This window comes from Doryrhamphus excisus, chromosome 12, assembly GCF_030265055.1.
Source record: "Doryrhamphus excisus isolate RoL2022-K1 chromosome 12, RoL_Dexc_1.0, whole genome shotgun sequence".
NCBI classification, from domain to species: domain Eukaryota; kingdom Metazoa; phylum Chordata; class Actinopteri; order Syngnathiformes; family Syngnathidae; genus Doryrhamphus; species Doryrhamphus excisus.
In genome coordinates this window covers 12,744,336-12,762,789 of record NC_080477.1, presented here as the reverse complement: position 1 = coordinate 12,762,789, position 18,454 = coordinate 12,744,336, and the positions used below count along the sequence as shown (strand labels likewise).

Sequence of the window (18,454 nt, the reverse complement as noted above, 5' to 3'; positions counted from 1 at the left end):
GCACGTTTGAAAAAATACTGATAATTTACAATGAGTGTTGAATAGTGTTGAGTCCAAATGTATCATATTAAGTACGGTTCAGAAACGCAACCTGCCGCTAGGTGTCGCTGTAAGCCACCACACAGGCAATGTCATAACATTACATGAAGTCGTCATCACTGAATGCCACGAGTAAAAAGGGCCACATCACTACCCTGACGACAAACCCCATATTCTTCCGCTTGGTATAACAGAAAGTAACACCATATAAACAACATGATATCATCGAAATGTGGAGGTTGCCTTTCGATCGAAGAACGACATCCACACCCACTAAAGACCAAATCGTTAAGGATCGTTATTTCGGGGTGAATTCGTTTGTTACAGCAACGAATCGGCGTTAGCAAGCTGGCTAATAAGCTAGCCCTTTATAATAAGGATGGATAACCTGACTAGCCAGACATCATGCACATGTAATAAATGCAAACATACTGACAAAATCAGAATGTAATCAAGGCTTTACCCATGTCATACAGCGATCATTGGTATATCAGGTGTGAATCTTGGGAAAAAAGGTAGAGTTTAATCAGGTCCTCCGTAGAAAGCTAACGCTACTGTACGCTGCTAAACTTGAGCAGTCAGTGGCAGCACTTTGGACATGTCAGTGTAACCCTCCGCCTGCGGTAGATGTGCTGAGGCTGGAGTAGCCACCATTTTGCATGTCGAGTGTGTTCCTCCCTCCATTGGTAATAGAGACGATTCCACTTACTTTCTGGCATCACTGCGGCTGGTAAGTGTACCGTGGTTAAACGCATATCAATAGACATGTGGGAAATTGTATTGTGTTTTTGGAATATGTCGTCATTCGATGGTTTTGGCAAGTCTCACTGTGGCGCTGCCTCGGAAGTGGCAGTCCTCAGTACACCGGGGTTGTGGCTGTCAGAAGCTAAGTTAGCCAGTATGTTTAGCTTAGCATGCTAGCCGAGCTAACTACCTGCCCTGTTAGGTACACACAACCATTCATACTATGGAACTCCAAGGCTGCGTCGTCGTGACAACACTTTAAATCAAATTCACAGTTACCCAGCTAACGCAATTACCAGTTCCTTTTATTAGATACAACAGTAATACTAGTTGAACGTTAACGTGAAATTAACGAGTGAGCAGGTAGCAAGCTAACGCCTTGCTTGATAATCCAAACGCTTCAAGAAGGCCTAAAACCGCATCATATCCTGGGTAGTGGGTGGACAGGTTCAGGTGTCATTTCTGGACCATAGTGACCTGTCCTTTTTAATTTAACCGTGTTTCCTAACACCGTTGTATAATATATTCGTTACATATTGTCAGTCGAAGTGAAGTCAACTTATTCCACCAGTGGCAACTTTAGCTGGAACACTCAAGGTAATGTCCCCCTCTATTAGCTCGTTGCTAGCCTATACGCGTACGTCTCGTTTGCTTACATTCTTTGCATTTACCGCTTGGGGTATTATCACATATCCCTAATACTTGCAAAGCAATGTTACAGTTTTGGCTCATTGGGGCATTAATAGCTAGCGAATAAGGTACCCTCAATGAGTCTTTTCCTTATAGTTTCTGAAGTGATCTGAATAAAGTTAATCAAACGTTGACCAGAACATTGGATACAGTGATTTAGTTTAGCTTCTACATTAGTTAACACTTGTCGTTGGCTAGTTTGTGGATTTACTTCAAGGAGCTATGAAGCTACACTCTAACTAGATAAACTAGAGTTTTTATGAGTTTGCTTTTATAAAACACCACAAGTGATTTTAAGTAAAACAATCACGATGTCATTGAAGTGTAGAATTCCAGGTTTCATTTGATAGGTTTCACATAAATATGACCTGTAGCTCGGGCTGGGTGAGTTATGTCCTGCTACTGCCATCCATCCGCTTAGCTGCACAAGGGTCACAGGGGTATGCTGGAGCCTATACCAGCTGACTTTATTCCCACCACAGTATGAATGCGTCACGGAAAAACTACAGCCAAATTAAGTATTTTAAACACACCACTAACTCGTATGCATATAAACCGTGCTGTTTCATCTTATATATTAGTATATTGTAAAAAAAAAAAAAAAAATCAGGATGTTTGCCCAGGCTTACATGTACCATTTGGGAATTACAGCCATTTTATGTAGAATATCTTATTTACTCAAATATTGGCCCCTCCTCAAATAGATGCTGCATCTCAAGTCATTCACTGGGTGCTTTGTCCTCACAACAAATAAACATCTTCATCCAAGTATGCATCTCTATTTATTGCTATAAAATCCTCAAACTGTAATGCCTGCACCTGTGGGTTAGGAAGATGTGGTTGCTGATGCAGTTCCAATCGCTTTATGAAAAAGCTGTAAAAGACAACATGTAGTAAACACACTCGTACGGCCCAACTCACCCATACATGTACAGCAGGACTATCATTCTCTGCTAAACTAAGCTTACCCAGCTAGCTTTCACTCACCCTCGGTGATGAGTAAGAGATGAGTTGCTAAGTTTTTTTTTTTGTTTGTTTTGTGCAGACTTAGCTGGTGTGTAGTTCGGGAGGAGGCGTTTTAGTGTTTGTGAGGAGATGCTGCCAGCCTGCTGCAATTGAGTGGCATCATGTTTTCCCACTCAAACATTCTCACGATGACGATGAAACAAATTGCTCATGATGCAATGCATACCACATAATTTCTCAAACATGGTGGTGGGGGCAGTGTTATGGCAATCGAGGAGGATCACTTTATGATGATGTGACTATGGACAGAAATAAGATAAATGGTGAGGTTACTGCTATACAGCTACAGCTATACTTTCTGTTTACATTCAGATTCACGATTAATACTAAACTGATTCTGCTTGATACACATACATATTCTTGTTCTATCAGGAACAACAGCGGCGACAACTCGATGAGAATATTTTCATCATGTTGTATTTTTGAGCTTTAATATAAGGAACGTTTTACAGGTGACGACAGTCAGTGAAAAAAATATGAGAAGACAAGTGTATTTCATTATATGGCTTATGGTTGGTAGCTTTTTGTACAAGACTCTGCTGAATATAAATTTAATATTGTCATGATGCATCCTAAAAATATTGATATATGCTGAGGTACATATCATGCAACCCTAAGGTTATTATGTAAATAAGATATTTGACAAGTTTACGTTAAAAGATAACTACTGAGATAGAGGTTAGTAGTTATGTAGATTAATGACAGGGACTAGTGTACTGGATATTGTAAGAATGTATAATGTAGAATGTACCCTTGTGCTGCAGTGATGAGGAATTTTTAATTAAAAAAAATAGCTCTTGGCAGGGGTTGGCTTAAGTGTTTATAACTAACAGCAAGAGGCTGGGAGACACCCCCCATCCCTCCACTAGGTCATTAGAACAAAGGTTATATGAATGGTGTTGGTTCACACTCGACAATTTGATTTAGAGTTTTGCTAGGGCCTCTCTGCCCACCCAGTGATCTTTTGTTGCAACTAGGCCTGTCACAATAATCGCATGATAAATAAAAACACATTTTGATCATTTTGCCGGCATTGATATATTGACATGTTTGTTTTACTCCTCTCTCTCTCTCTCTACCAAACAGGCTGGATGACAAGAGGGTTCACTCTGTGCCCCGGTCTCAACATCAGGGCCACTTTGGGCCTGCAGAATGAATGGAGTGAGCGAACCCTCCTGTCAATCAGTCAATTCAGTCTCTTTGTCCCAGTGGGTAGAGGCGGGGCTGCTAGCTAGTGCTGCAGCCTGCAAGTGAGCAAATATGAATGAAGGCACAAAAGCGATTGAAGAAGAATGCCCGAGCCCCACAGTGGGAACATTTTTGGTCATTCATTCATTTTCTACCGCTTATCCTCATGAGGGTCGCAGGGGTGCTGGAGCCTATCCCAGATGTCTTCGGGTGAGAGGCGGGGTACACCCTGGACTGGTCGCCAGCCAATCACAGGGCACATATAGACAAACAACCATTCAAGTTTATTGCTCTCAATCTGGTGTATTCACATTATGCCATATATTTACATTACATTGATGAGCAAAAGGTCTCAAAAATGATGAGCAAAAGGTCTCAAAAATAATAGTTTATCTGCAAAAACTTGTATGAAAATTATTGTCCAGTAAAATCTATCATTACAGGCCTACTTTCAACTTGTTCTTAAATTGCAAACCAACAACCTTGCCTGACCCCTAGGTAACCATGTATGTTGTACCCTTTGCCGAGCTGCCATTTCTATTTGTAGTTAATTTTCCTTTTTTCAGCACAGCACTTAACAGGTACAGTATGAGGCACAACTACACTTCTTCACACCACATATAACAAAATAAGGTACCTTAAATAGCTTACTGGCTCATGTGAGAAATACGATTTACACTAGCATGAACACAGTGCCTGTGTGTGAACATTGTGCACCTGGACCTGGGTTCTTCATGGGTAGTGGAGGTCTGCATGAATGCAGGCTGTCATGTTCTTCTTTAGGTCACAAGCTCGTTGACCAGTGACCATGATTTGCTTTGCACATTTCCATTATTTCCCTAGTGTTTTAATGTACTCCTGTACTGACCTTGTCACTGTCTTGTGTTCCAGAGAATGCCAGCTCCGATTAGATTGCGGGAGCTGATCCGGACTATCCGGACAGCAAGGACCCAGGCAGAGGAGCGTGAAATGATCCAGAAAGAATGTGCTGCTATCCGTTCATCTTTTAGAGAAGAAGACAATACATATCGTTGCAGAAATGTGGCAAAACTCCTTTATATGCACATGTTGGGCTACCCGGCGCACTTTGGGCAGGTAAGTCAACAAGCACTGTGTTGAGAGCCTGAGTGTGAAAGAAACGATCAGGAATATCGTGCATACATACCTACATGTACCCTGTCCTTGTACAATTTTTTTCAGCTCGAGTGCCTGAAGTTGATTGCGTCCCAGAAGTTTACTGACAAGCGAATAGGTTATTTAGGAGCTATGCTGCTGTTGGACGAGAGGCAGGACGTCCACCTATTAATGACAAATTGCATTAAAAAGTAAGTTGCAGCACAAGCAACGACCTGTTTGTTTTTACTGACCTTCAGTGTGTCTGTGACCTCATCAGTTTGTTCATTTGAATGCACCTCTATTTTTCTTCAAGGATGCCCCCCGGGCATTATGGAGTATTAATAATATCTGCTCTCCCCCAGTGACTTGAATCACAGCACACAGTATGTCCAGGGACTGGCTCTGTGCACTTTGGGCTGCATGGGCTCCTCAGAAATGTGCCGTGACCTGGCGGGGGAAGTTGAGAAGCTACTTAAAACATCCAACTCTTACTTGAGGAAAAAGGTAAGCCCCGTGATGATATGCTTTGTCACCTGTTTATAAGGAACACATAAGTACAGCAAATATAATTCTGCAATAAGTCTTTTATTGTCGTATGTTTTAAAGATATGTTATGTGGTGCTGTTTATTTAAATACTTAAACACATTTCCTAGTGTTGACATGAATGGAATAAATTAACCATAAGAAATACTCTCCTTTTTAGATAGGAATAAAACCTATGCCTGGAATTTAAATTAAACAATACAAAATGGTAATGCATACGATGTACGGTGCAAAACCATGCAGCACCAGAAGTCTCATTAATAGTAACAAGTACCTTATTTGTTATTGTTGAGCTTTAGTATAACAATGTTATTAGTCTAAAAGTGTTAGTCTTGCTTAAGAATGCACACAATTAGTTGTATTCAATGTTTAAAAAAAATCATATGGCTCTCATGGGAATACATTTTAAAATATGTGGCTTTCATGCCTCGCTTCGCCAAAAAGGTTCCCAACCTCACTAATGGTAGCTAACGTTGGTAGCAAAACTGCACCAAATTACTATCATTGACAACAAACACAACTCAACACTTACATCGGCATAATCAAACCAGGAAGAGGCGGGATATAATGCTAGCAGTATGTTTGAATGTCTACCTCTAGGTTGATGGAGGAAGCTGTTGCATACGGTCCCTTTTAAGAAAATATGTATCCCCGATAACCATGAATGTGTGTTACATGCTCATTTATTAAAACCATCCCTAAGTTTAATATTGTTTGAACATTTTTTGTGTCTGTGTGTCTTATGTCTAAATATTTATTGACAGGCGGCGTTGTGTGCAGTTCACGTCATCAGAAAGGTTCCAGAACTCATGGAGATGTTCCTTCCAGCCACAAAAAACCTGCTGAGTGAGAAAAACCATGGTTAGTGTCAACGGTTTGTCAGGATGCACTGTCTGCCTGCCTCCTTTTCCACTCACTGCACTTTGCTATGTTCTTTTTGTGTTTGTCCACATAAATGTTCATTTATGAATTTGAATGATCACTCTTCTTTCAGAATGGGAGGGAAAGAGTATTGTCTGCTTTTTAAATATCCATATTATAGTAATACCTAGTGGGTAGAGACGGGTGTTATAATGGTGTTATAAGTTGTGCTTGAAATATACCTTCTCACATAGAACACAATAGTCTATGTGCCTTGAAAGATCAGTCAAAATCCTCTAAAATGGCCGTATAATAATGACTGTATAACTGAATGCACACATACAGATTAAAACCAGTTCTCTTATAAGTGAATGAGGTCAAAACAATTGCAGAAGATAATTCATTGTTTGGATGAGAATATTATGCTTATATTCTCTCTGGTATACATTTCCCACATGATCAAATACGTAATGTGTGTTCATGTTTTGAATAATTTTAAGCAGTCAGACAATAATGTTAAGAAACCTTGTATATAATAAAGTACAGCCGCTGTCATGATAACTTTTCAAGTTACAAGTTCCTGCCGTGTCATGCTATTATAATAACAGAACTTGCAGCGGCTGCTGGCTGTGATAAGCCTTCAAACTCAAATTCAAATGTCCCTCGGGAGTTTTATTGCATTCCTTTACTGCTGCATAAAACATCTCCAACCAAACAACTGTTTCTTTTTCTTTCTCCTCCTCTTTTCAGCGTCATGACCTCTATTTTGTTTATCCCCTAGGTGTTCTCCATACATCTGTTGTCCTTCTTACTGAGATGTGTGAGAGAAGTCCTGACATGCTGTCTCACTTCAGAAAGGTACAAACAGATTCTTTTAAGCCATGATACAGTTACATGTTTTTCTCCTGAAGCGTGTGCCAAATAAAGCTGGGGCTACTTCTGCATGTGATTTTAAGCTACTGTCCCTGTCCTGTGCTATTTTATACAGACATTATGTGGTTCTGTGACTACCTCTGGTAATGGCAGTATTTTCCTGCATTTGTGATGAGTATGGATTTAGCAAAGTAAGCTCATGTCATACTTAAGGTGTCATACTTGAGGCTTTCCTTGTTCACATTTTCATTGCTCAGTTTCAGATTAAATGGCCACTCGGGAGAATGTTAATGGCAGAGCTCAGCACAGTTGAAACATGCACATCCAGCTATTTTTAGGTCACGTGCAGGATAAAAATATATGTGAAGGTCGTAGAAAAGTGGATGTCTGTGCACTGGATTAACAGCTACAAACACGGCAGGGCAGTGTTTCAGGCAAACGGTGTATTCACCATGCAAGCCATTAAACTACAGAGTAATATGCATTATGTGTGCCTATGCCCAGTTTTTCACAATCTACCAATTAGAAATAAGACTCACTTAAGACAAGTGGATTGGATTTCTGGTTCATATGTCAGTCTGGAAGAAAATGTTCAACCAGGGGTGTCCAAACTTTTTCCAGTGAGGGCTGCATATGGAAAGTGAAAGGATGCCGGGATCATTATTTGTGAAAGGGCAATTTTTGTATGTATTTAAAGTCAGCTTTGTGTTATAGGTGACAAAGCATATTATTATCAGTATCAACATTACAGTTTTTCTTTACTACGTTACACCTTTTTCTCGTGACTTCATTGTCGCTATTTCTGTGGGCTGTACTTTGGACACCCCTGTGCTAAACCTTGAATTTTTACTGAATCGTGCCTTGGTGTTTTATCTTCTTCTGCTGTCTTTCGCTGCTGTAATGTATTCCACTGGTTGCTGTACTCTCTCGGTGCAGCTCAAGCTATGCCTGAAACGCCACCCCTCATGTTCATGATCTACTTATTTTGAGCTCTCTGAAAGTGAATGATTTTCCACTCCCTAACATCTACCTCATATTTTTTCTGTCATTTGTCTTTGTTACAATTCCTGCATTGTGTTAGAATGAGAAGGTAAGAGTGCATTCTGATCTCATAGCTGGTGCATGCTGTAATTAGTAATCACTCCTCACAGTCACCTCAGATGTAACCAAATGTGTCCTGTGATTCATGGTGCTTTTTTTTGCTATTAAAAAAAAAAGTAATTTGGATCTGTACAGTGATCATTACAATGTCCGTGTGAACAAAAAATACACAATGATGGTTGTCAGCTACATTTCTCATAATTCTTTTGAGTCTGATTTGCCAAATATGCAACTCATCTGATCACTGTTGAGTGGGTGTGTTTTCACATATTTGCCACAGGTGTTGTCACCAGGAACTGTTGGTTTTCACAAAGTGCCATTTTTATTTATTTAGGAAGGTAACTGTCTTAAAGGTGTAATGGTGGAAAATGTTCTTTGAGCAGTTAAGATTAACGCAAAGAGAATTTGAATGTCATTTTTAATAATTTTATTTTGATTTGATTTTGTTGTTTGTTGCTATCCCTCACAATTACAGTTGTACCCACCCATCATCATCAGTTTTACCAGAAACTTACACAAAATGTTAAATATGACGTCAAAAGAGAGCTGACTTGAAGACTTAAGAATCACCAAAGCCATGTGTAATGAATTATGTTGTAGTTTCTAACACAACCTATTCCTATAATAACATTTATTTCTGCGAGATTCTCATAGGAGTAGTGGTCCTGTTAGCTAAATACAGCCTAACTAAATAGTTAGGTATCTGCAATCAAGTCAGTTTGATTTCACATATATATCTGCAGTTTGATTACTAATGCTTTAACTATGGTAATCTATTTTTAACAAACTTCTAACCCTTCCATTTTGTTTGCACTTGATGATTATAGTAGTGAGAAGCTTGCAATACAGACTTGGAAAAACTAAATGTTTTTTTTTGTTTTGCTCTTGGTCTTTTCGTAGCTGGTTCCACAATTGGTGAGAATCCTGAAGAACCTAATCATGTCCGGATACTCTCCTGAGCATGATGTGTCAGGCATTAGTGATCCTTTCCTGCAGGTAAATCTTACGCATCAATCTATCCTATAAAGTGCCAAGTGGATTTTGAACATCAAAAGTGAAAAATGGCAAGTTTTGGAATGAAAGTCCAGCAGTTGGACTTTGTCCCCAGTACACTTGACCTTGCAAGGGTGGCAAAACAGGATTTCACTTACGGTAGTTAATGGGTAGATATGCCTTTCATATGAATTGACCAAGTTGTTTTCTTTTCTCAGGTGAGGATATTGAGACTACTGCGAATTTTAGGCAGGAGCGATGATGACTCCAGTGAAGCAATGAATGACATTCTTGCACAGGTTAGAAAAAAATTCACTGTCCCACTGACCTCCATATACACAATTCTTTTGGCTGTTCTTATGCTACAAATTGATGCAGATCCAGAAAACAAACACATGCATCTCAAGGAATGGCTCCCACTCAAAGTGCTGAATGATGATAAATAGAGTGATCCATCGTCTGAAAGACTGTTGATACTTATATTTATCTGACAGCATCTATTCATTCTTTGTTTCCCAGATGATGCCATTTTCATGCTGACACATTATGCAGTGTACGAATAGCCGACAACGTATAGCCTTTTTTGATTCTTTCGAAATGACAACAATGTAATGTTATTGCTTGTAGGTTGCAACAAACACAGAGACAAGTAAAAATGTAGGGAACGCAATCCTCTACGAGACTGTGTTGACGATCATGGACATCAAGTCTGAAAGTGGACTGAGGGTGAGCTCAGTGGATTGATGATGGGGGGGGGCATTGTTGATTTTCTACAATTTAACTGATGTTTCATTATCTCACAGGTTTTGGCCATTAACATATTAGGTCGGTTCCTCCTCAACAATGACAAAAATATAAGGTAATTTACCTTTTATGGTAATTTTTGTATTTGCTGGCTTCTTGTAAATTGTTCCCACATTTTTTGATTCTACAAAAACAGTTAATGCATGAGTTAATTATGTCATTACTAACAAAACAGCTCAATTAGCAGAGGAGACTCTTCAAACATGGAAGCTTTAGCTGAGTTTAAAATGTCTTTGAGTGTTAGTGGTATTATTGCAGTGCAACTTTGTTGAATATTTAAACTTCTGCTTTTTGGAAAGGATGCTTTTCATCAAGTGCATTGATTCTCTCACATTCAGTCAAATTGGAGGATTATATAAACATTGACTGTTCATCCTCTCCTCAACTCACCATTGCAGATATGTGGCATTGACATCCCTACTAAAGACGGTACAGACAGATCACAATGCGGTGCAGAGGCATCGAAGTACCATTGTGGATTGTTTAAAAGACCTTGATGTGTCCATCAAGAGGTGAGTGATTTCCAGTGTTTCGGCTTAGAGGACATTCACCAATGTATCTTTTATGTAACTGCTTTGTTTCTGTCCTTGATCTATTTCACGTTGCTCCTGTAGACGTGCAATGGAACTGAGCTTTGCCCTGGTGAACGGCAACAACATTAGAGGCATGATGAAAGAGCTGCTCTACTTCCTGGACTCTTGTGACCCAGAATTCAAAGCCGACTGTGCATCAGGAGTCTTTCTTGCAGCAGAAAAGTACGACATTGTGACACACACACACCTTTCCTAGCCCTTTTCTAGCATGTTATGGCTGTGCTCGGCCATTGTGAACTGCAATTAGACATAATGGTACAAGTAGAATAAATCAAAGTAATGCCTGACAAGAAAATCAAACTGTTTTGAGAACAACACAATATGTATCACAGGGGATGGCATACCGTGAAAGAAATGCTGTGTCATCTGGAATACTGTTGATATATTTATCTGACAGCATCAGTGTCCTTGTTGTATTATGTGAAAATCTTGTTTTTAAGCTGTTCCTGAGTGTATCGATGTTTGCTCTGTGTTTCAGGTATGCTCCTTCGAAAAGATGGCACATAGACACCATAATGAGAGTTCTGACAACAGTACGTATAACTGCCTAACGCCCAAGAAGTCTCAAATTTCCTTTCCCTTTATATTAATACTGGAGACCCACTATAATTTTCATCAATGTATGTTTTCATGTGATTAACATTGCAGGCAGGTAGCTACGTGCGCGATGATTCTGTTCCCAACCTCATTCAGCTCATCACCAACAGTGTAGAGATGCACGCCTACACCGTACAGAGACTTTACAAAGCCCTTCTGGATGACATCTCGCAGGTTAGAAAAGGGACTGACACATCCTCTAATGATACAGTGCACCATTGTAAAGGACAAGTCCACTTTCTTTTGGAATTTTGCCCATTACACGCAATCCTTATGTGAGGCATGAACATGCATATCTTTGTAATTTCTGTGTTCTAGCATATCTAAAACCGAGGCAGGTAATTAATGCACGTAATAGGACACACTGCCATTCTGCTTAGAAAGCCCGCTATTAAAACACCACCAAAAAACAACGGTTTGTGGATATACATGCTGTAACCAGGTAGTAACAGGCACATTCATCCTAACATGTAATACAGTATTTTGCCGTATTTAGGTCCTTTTAAGCATCACTGGAATTTTCTTCCTGGGCACATTTATTTCACATAGCAACATAGAAACAAACACTTCAGCTAGTGTAATGTTTTCAAACTCAAAAAACAAAAACTGCAGCAGCGGCAGCAGCTCCAATATATAAAGTGTTACCTTTTGGTAGTGGCCTTTAGACATTGTGAGCATGGGGTTGATGCTCTGCGGGTGAGTGTGTGGTGAAGCCTGTTGCTAGTCAGTGTGTTGCGGCGAGGTGGCACTACAGCAGTAATGTAGTTCTTCAGTGTGACATTGTTATTAATAACTGTCGCTGTAGCTTAGTTAATGCGCTTGTTACATTATGAAAATGAACCGCTCTTGGTGCTTTTTGGAAGTTTGGAAGTTTTTCAGGGTGCTTTATAGGCAGAATAGGTGCATCACATTACATGCATTTATGAGCTGCCTCTTTTGAGGTACTTTTACGTATTTAGAATGCACAGAAACCGAAACAGACGTGTGTTCATGTCTCGCATACGGATTGTGGATAATGAACAAAATTCATCCTCTAAGTCTCAATTCTGTCTCTGTAGCAACCTCTTGTACAAGTGGCATCCTGGTGCATAGGGGAGTATGGAGATCTGCTGGTATCTGGACAGTGTGAAGAAGAGGAACCCATCCAGGTATATGAAGAATAACTTTTAATAATCACACGCTAGACTATGTTGTGAGAGAAATTCCTGTGAATCCTAAGACGATGTGCTTACCCTTCCCTCTTGCCTTTTAATATAGGTGACTGAAGATGAAGTTCTGGATGTCTTGGAAGGCCTTCTAGTATCCAATCTGTCCACCCCTGTGACTCGGGGCTATGCTCTTACTGCCATCATGAAGCTATCAACTCGCTTCAGTGGTGTCAAGTGAGTCATTGGATTGTATTGTTAATTTTGTTTTGCTTGTATATGTGGACCAATTTGGGAAAACATGTACCCATGCAATTTCCTGCTAACATTTAACCTTTTTTTTTCTAGCCGAATCAAGAAGGTGGTTTCAATATACGGCAGTAGCATTGATGTGGAGCTGCAACAGAGAGCTGTGGAGTACAACGCACTTTTCAAGAAATATGACCACATGAGGTGAAATAACAGCACAACCAACACACCCAGCACAAATAAAATGGGCCGTTTAGTCGAATTGGAAAATCTTTCCTCTAGTGGTTCAGTCAAGTTCATCCTCCTATGCTTGCATCTCTTCTCAGGCCTGCACTCCTCGAGAGAATGCCTATTATGGAGAAAACAGCCACTAATGGCCCCACAGAGATTGTGCAGACTAATGGAGAGACAGAACCCTCTGTTGGGGAGCCCAAACATCCACCCCCTGTTAGTCAGCCAACCAACCAGGTGAAAGGACATTTCAACTACATGAAATATTAATTTCATCGCCATATAAACTGTTACTCACCTGACACCTGTCTCCCAGGCAAATGATTTGCTAGACCTCCTGGGTGGTAATGATGTGGTGCCTGTAATCCAGACAAGTGTGCCCCCCAAGCCTGCATCAGCAGGAGGAGAGCTGCTGGATCTGCTTGGTGACATCTCACTAAGTGGTAGGGTGCTCTAAAACTTTTTACTAAACAATTTACTCACATAAGATGGTTTATTCAATATTAGAATAGTTATTTGCGATATCATTTTCTATTTCTTTGAATGCCTCTGCGTGTTTTTATGAAAAGCAAATTATTGTACCCAAGCATCACCCTTCACCTCTGTGTGAAATTGTACATGTTCTCCCTGTGCTTGTGGTGTTTTTTGGTTTCTTCCCACATTCCAAAAGTTAATAATTGAATTGGCCAGAGTCATGAATGCATGGCTGTCTGACAGGTTAATTCACGGCAAACGTGTTTAACAAGCAAATGTCCTAATGGCGTGTCCACATCCTTTCAAACCCTGGCCTTCCCTTCCAAGGTGGTCCTGCCCCTGCTCCCTCTGCACCTGCCTCCCAACCCCCTTTTCTCCTGGATAGCCTCTCCTCACAGCCCCTCTTTAATGACATTGCAGCTGCAGGTGAGAGTCCCCTTTCTTCCCCTTTATCTTCCACACTGCATTATTTACAGTCGTCTTTTCCTGTAGGTATCCCTCCTATGACTGCCTACAACAAGAACGGTCTCAAAATAGACTTTGCATTTGAGAGGGCAAACCCAAACCCCAACATTGCGGTCATCACCATCCATGCTTCCAACTCTACAGAGGCAGACATGACAGACTTTGTTTTTCAGGCTGCAGTACCAAAGGTAAACATTGCAAAGCACTCTAACACTTCATTGTAAGAGGTCTATCCTAGAAAAGACCCAGTACACACAAACAGAACTGAGAAACCACAAACATGATTATTAAACAAGATTAGTCATGTGCTATCCTATTATGCTTAGTCGGCGTGATTAACCACATTTTGAGCGCTTTTATTTTATATGCATGAAAAACGTAGCATTCCATAAACATTGCATCAACTTCTTTTTCGTGACTCAAGAACTGAAATTGGATCTTTATTTGTGAACTCCATCTCATAGTCTGTGTCTTGGAGATTCCTCTGTAATTAGGCGTTGGCTGCCTTTGTTTGGAAAAGGAGAATTGGGGCACAAAATTATCTTTATTAAGGCTGCAGTTCAAATTCTTTTCATCTCTTCTTTGATTGCCAGGGCTCCAGATGAACTTTTTTTTTTCTAGGAGCAAGTGGGCCCCAAACTTCAAATTTTAGTAGCATTGCAGAAAATTTCAAGCCACACTCCTAAATTGACTTTGAAAGTAAATATTGACATTTAACTGTAACTGGCAACTGTCTTCTCTAACCACCCTGTTTCTGTCCCCAGCTTCTGGAAGGCCTCATTGGTGGCATGATATCCATTATAACCCCAATAGAACCCTATTTTCACACACATTGGCACGCCGCCTTCTTCCCTGGTGTTTCTCCTTTCATCCTCATTAGGAGTTAACTGTTTAATCTTCAAAGTCGCAAAATTGCTGAATTGAACCAACCCATAGAGGCAAATGTGATACCTCGTGTAGTTTTGATATTTTACACCACGGCAAAGTGCGCCTCGTCAACTCCATACTGGAGCACTGCAATCAACTCATGCATATGCATGAGTTATAATATTATTAGTGCTTGTGAGTGACTTTTTTTTAATTGTCCTGTAATTCATTTTTGTGTACATGGGCGCTATGTTTTTCCAGACATTCCAGCTGCAGCTCCTGTCCCCCAGTAGTAATGTCGTCCAAGCACTCAACCAGGGAACTGTCACACAGGTCATCAGAGTTCTTAACCCACAAAAGGTTAGACTGCTTTCCTCAAATCAGTCTGATTTTTATTGTAGTCGTCCTTGAGTCTCCTCTCTTATGAAAAACAATGTTCCGTTTTCAGCAACAGCTCCGGATGAGGATCAAGCTGACGTACACTCACAAAGGCTCACCTGTGCAAGACCTGGCTGAGGTCAATAACTTTCCCCCTCAGTCGTGGCAGTGATGATCTGCTTCATTTGCTCACGAAAGCCCCTCCAAGGGGGACTATGAAAATGATTTTTCTTTTGCCTTGCCACCCCTTCCCCCCCAAACGGACCCACCCAAAAGACTCACTAAAATCTGCTGCCCTCCAGTTGCAGCAGAGCGTCTTTAAGAAAGGAAAAAACAAGTACAGCTGAAGAGCTGTTGCTAGGCTAAGTGGGATTACCTATCAATCAGTGAACTCTTTCTTAATTTGTGTCTCTTTTGTTAGTCGTGCTAACTTTCCTTTTCACTCATCGCACATCATTCCCCCGCCCTCTATGAACACACTAGCAAATGTGGAATGGCTAATAATACAATTTAATCAGTTAATATTTATGATTTCTCTGAGCCTTTTAAAGACCTTTACAATGCAGTCCCTAACTACTTGTCAGGTAATTTACTTCATTGACCCCCTTATCATGTTTGGAAGAGCATACTTGGTTCTTTGCATCACAATCGCACTTTGACCGACCTACCAGAAGATCCTCGATGGCACATTGGTGTGAAATGGTTAGACTTGCGCGAGTGGTGTTGCATTTAATTCAGGCCTGAAATCAGTCTCAAATATGTGATGCATTTACAACTTTCACTGCATAGATTTCCTTACAGTTTGTATTGCTTGTAAGGATGCCTACTCAGGCCTTGTGGATGTGATTCGGTTTTTAGTAAAGTCAGGTCAGAATCCTGGTCGGTCAGTCAGAATTCTGACACACTCAAATGTTTTTTTCATGTGGCTGTAATGCTCTTCTATAAGCTTGTCACTGGGACACATTTGTTTTAGCTGGTTGCACAAACATGTAAATGAAGCCTGTTATGAATGTAGTTACATGCACTGAATGCCAATCTCCATCTTCGCCCCTTTTTGTTTCCATAGCTGATGAGACAGTCATCACGTTGGCACTGTTTCTGTGAAAGTATGTTTGGTTTCTGCAGTAAATCGACTTGATTATTTATGCCTGATATCAAAGTTGACGTGCCTTTCTGACTTCGCTAGAGAAAACGCTCACCCTGAGCTTTGTATGTTAGCCTGTTTGTATGAGGGGAAAATGATCACGATATATTGGAAATTATCATCTCTCACACCTTTTTTATTTAAAGCGCTTTTAGGTTTCTTTTGGTGGAGGGTTCAGAGTATGTCACCTTCAATCATGTCTTGCGCATTCTTTTGAAATGCAAATGACAGCGACCTGATCACAGTTGTTCTCAAATAATGTTGCTGAGCTTCATTTTTGCCTGAAAGGCCCAAAAACGAAGCAAATCGTTCAAAATCGATGGCAGCTAATAGATGTAACCTTTTTCATAGGATGGCATCAAGCGTTGTCAAATGAAGTAAAAACTGAAGTGGAGTATGGAGATCCACTACTATCCCTCTCTTTAAAATGATGATTGAGTGAGGTACTGGGACGGGGGTTTGGGGTTTTTAGTGTGATCAATCTTGGCTCTGGTTTTCTGTGAATCACAGCTCTGACCCCTGCTGTTGGGGAGGCTAACATTAATACCTCACAATGTTTTCTTCTTTGAGTGGCTGGCCTGGTTGAAGTCCCTCTGTTGCAATCTGAGAGGGGGTTCGGCTGCATGAAAGACGCTAACAGTAGTTATTAGTTGACCACCTTAGCGGCCCCCACGATGCTTTGATATTCAATCACTATGCTTCAGTATCTAACTCCTGTGACCAAAATCAGAGAGACTATTCGCTTTGGAAATATTTTTCAGCTACAATATGTGTATATGGAAAAAAATAATTTCACTTTGATCTTTTTTCTGTTGTTGACAAATGCTATATTAGCTTTTTTCTGTACATATCGAGGGCTTTTACAAATGTTTTGTCTCTTGTACTATCTTTCATCCTTTTTTTAGATCCCATTTTCTAAACCAGTACTTCACTATGTATATTATCTAAATAGTCCTAGTAGTCAACATCAGGCCTCCCTGTATCACCACTCATCCATTGTAAAAGGTATATGATCTGCTACCTGTACATTGTATATAATTGTAAAACAAACAAAGGCTGATCCAGTTAAATAAAAAAAACAGATGAAGACTTAAACAGATTAGCGAGGAAAATGTAATTGTATGCATATATGTACAAAAGGAAGATTCTTAAAACGGATGCAATTGCATTTGATTTACTAGTCTTCATACTGTGTCTCATGACTGGATGTGTCATCTTTTTACAAAGATATCTGGAGAAGCTTCTTGTCTAGAGTTTGCTTTGACCAGCGTGAATGATGACGTGCACTACTGAGAAACCACAAAGCTGCACCTTGTTGCGTCAGCTTCCCTGCCCTTCAAATGTCGGCTCTCCTGCCTTCCTTTTTGGCCTTATACGTCTGCTCCCCCTCTTTTGCGCCTCTAAATTCCTCTCCCTCCTTACCTTTTTTACGAGACTTTTATTTCTCTTTAATGCAATACCTTCCTTCCACTTTTATTCTAAAGATGTTCATACTCCCCAAATAATTAGGAGGCTATGAGCCACCATTGGAAAAAGTGGCAGGAGAAAGACAGTTAGTGGCCGCAAGGGGGAGCTGTGCAAAAAAAAGTTGAGGGTATGAAGGAGAGTTCCTTGTCCAGAATGTTTTGTTTTTGTTGGTGTTTGTCTTGTCTTTTTCAACCAGTGTGTAGTCGGTGACATTTGATCAGTTTTCGAGCGGCGGTGCAAGTCCATAACGACAAAATGCTAACATGAACCCAACATAAGTGCTTTGGACACATGAAGAAAAATGAGGGGCACAAAAAGCATCAGCGCAATAGTCAGAGTTTGAATGTGTGTGTTAGAGCGAGAGAGTAATGATGCCTGAGAGTGACTGTGTGTGTTTGTTTGTGTGTGTGTGTGTGTGATGTCTTCACATGATTTTTTGGGGCTGTAAATGTCAACTTTCAGCTTGTGAGCTGCATGTGAAAGCCAGTGTAAATAATGTCATTTCTACTTTACTTGATTTTTTGTTCTGGAAAATGCAAGAATGTCTCAGCCCCGTCATGTGGGGTACTGATGTGTACAATAGGACTTTGTTCAGCCCTAGGGGTCACAATATAGATTAAAGTTGGTGATGAATGAAGTGCACACATTTGAATCAGTAATTTTGTTTTCAGTTACCGGTGTGTCCACTAGCCCCTCAAAATGAAATTTCCTGAATTTTCCAATCCAAACTCTTGATTTTTCCCCCCCACATTGGACTCAATCATATAGTGTGGCTTCAGGCTCAGTGTGTATGTCAGACTGAAAGTATGATACATGAATAAAAATGACAAGTTGTAATCTATTAAATGGGATATTTTCAATTTTA

The 18,454-nt window shown here is 40.3% G+C and overlaps 2 protein-coding genes across 5 annotated transcripts in view; one reads left to right on the top strand and one right to left on the bottom strand.

The window, feature by feature from the left end:
* Positions 1 to 644, bottom strand: part of znf821 (zinc finger protein 821) — a 16,017-nt gene extending 15,373 nt beyond the window's left edge. For both annotated transcript variants that reach the window (XM_058088858.1, XM_058088856.1), the window contains exon 1: positions 503 to 644. Coding sequence is in view for 1 of the 2 variants with exons in the window: in XM_058088856.1 (XP_057944839.1) it covers positions 503 to 506 (4 nt within the window). In the remaining variant the exon portion in view is untranslated. The remainder of the gene's footprint in view (positions 1 to 502) is intronic.
* On the top strand, positions 577 to 18,454 carry ap1g1 (adaptor related protein complex 1 subunit gamma 1). Of its 3 annotated transcripts, none has more exons than XM_058088852.1 (23): positions 598 to 769; positions 4,579 to 4,782; positions 4,888 to 5,012; positions 5,166 to 5,307; positions 6,112 to 6,208; positions 6,990 to 7,066; positions 9,083 to 9,178; positions 9,394 to 9,474; positions 9,803 to 9,901; positions 9,979 to 10,034; positions 10,378 to 10,491; positions 10,594 to 10,734; positions 11,051 to 11,105; positions 11,221 to 11,343; positions 12,228 to 12,317; positions 12,427 to 12,551; positions 12,663 to 12,767; positions 12,890 to 13,031; positions 13,111 to 13,237; positions 13,596 to 13,694; positions 13,761 to 13,921; positions 14,862 to 14,960; positions 15,049 to 18,454. In XM_058088852.1, exons 2-23 carry the CDS (start codon positions 4,582 to 4,584, stop codon positions 15,148 to 15,150), a joined length of 2,457 nt encoding a protein of 818 aa, XP_057944835.1. In that variant the 5' UTR covers positions 598 to 769; positions 4,579 to 4,581; the 3' UTR covers positions 15,151 to 18,454. The 3 variants fall into 3 exon arrangements, with proteins under 3 accessions (XP_057944837.1, XP_057944835.1, XP_057944836.1); XM_058088853.1 differs by lacking the exon at positions 598 to 769 and adding an exon at positions 1,049 to 1,380; XM_058088854.1 differs by lacking the exon at positions 13,596 to 13,694 and having other exon boundaries at positions 577 to 769.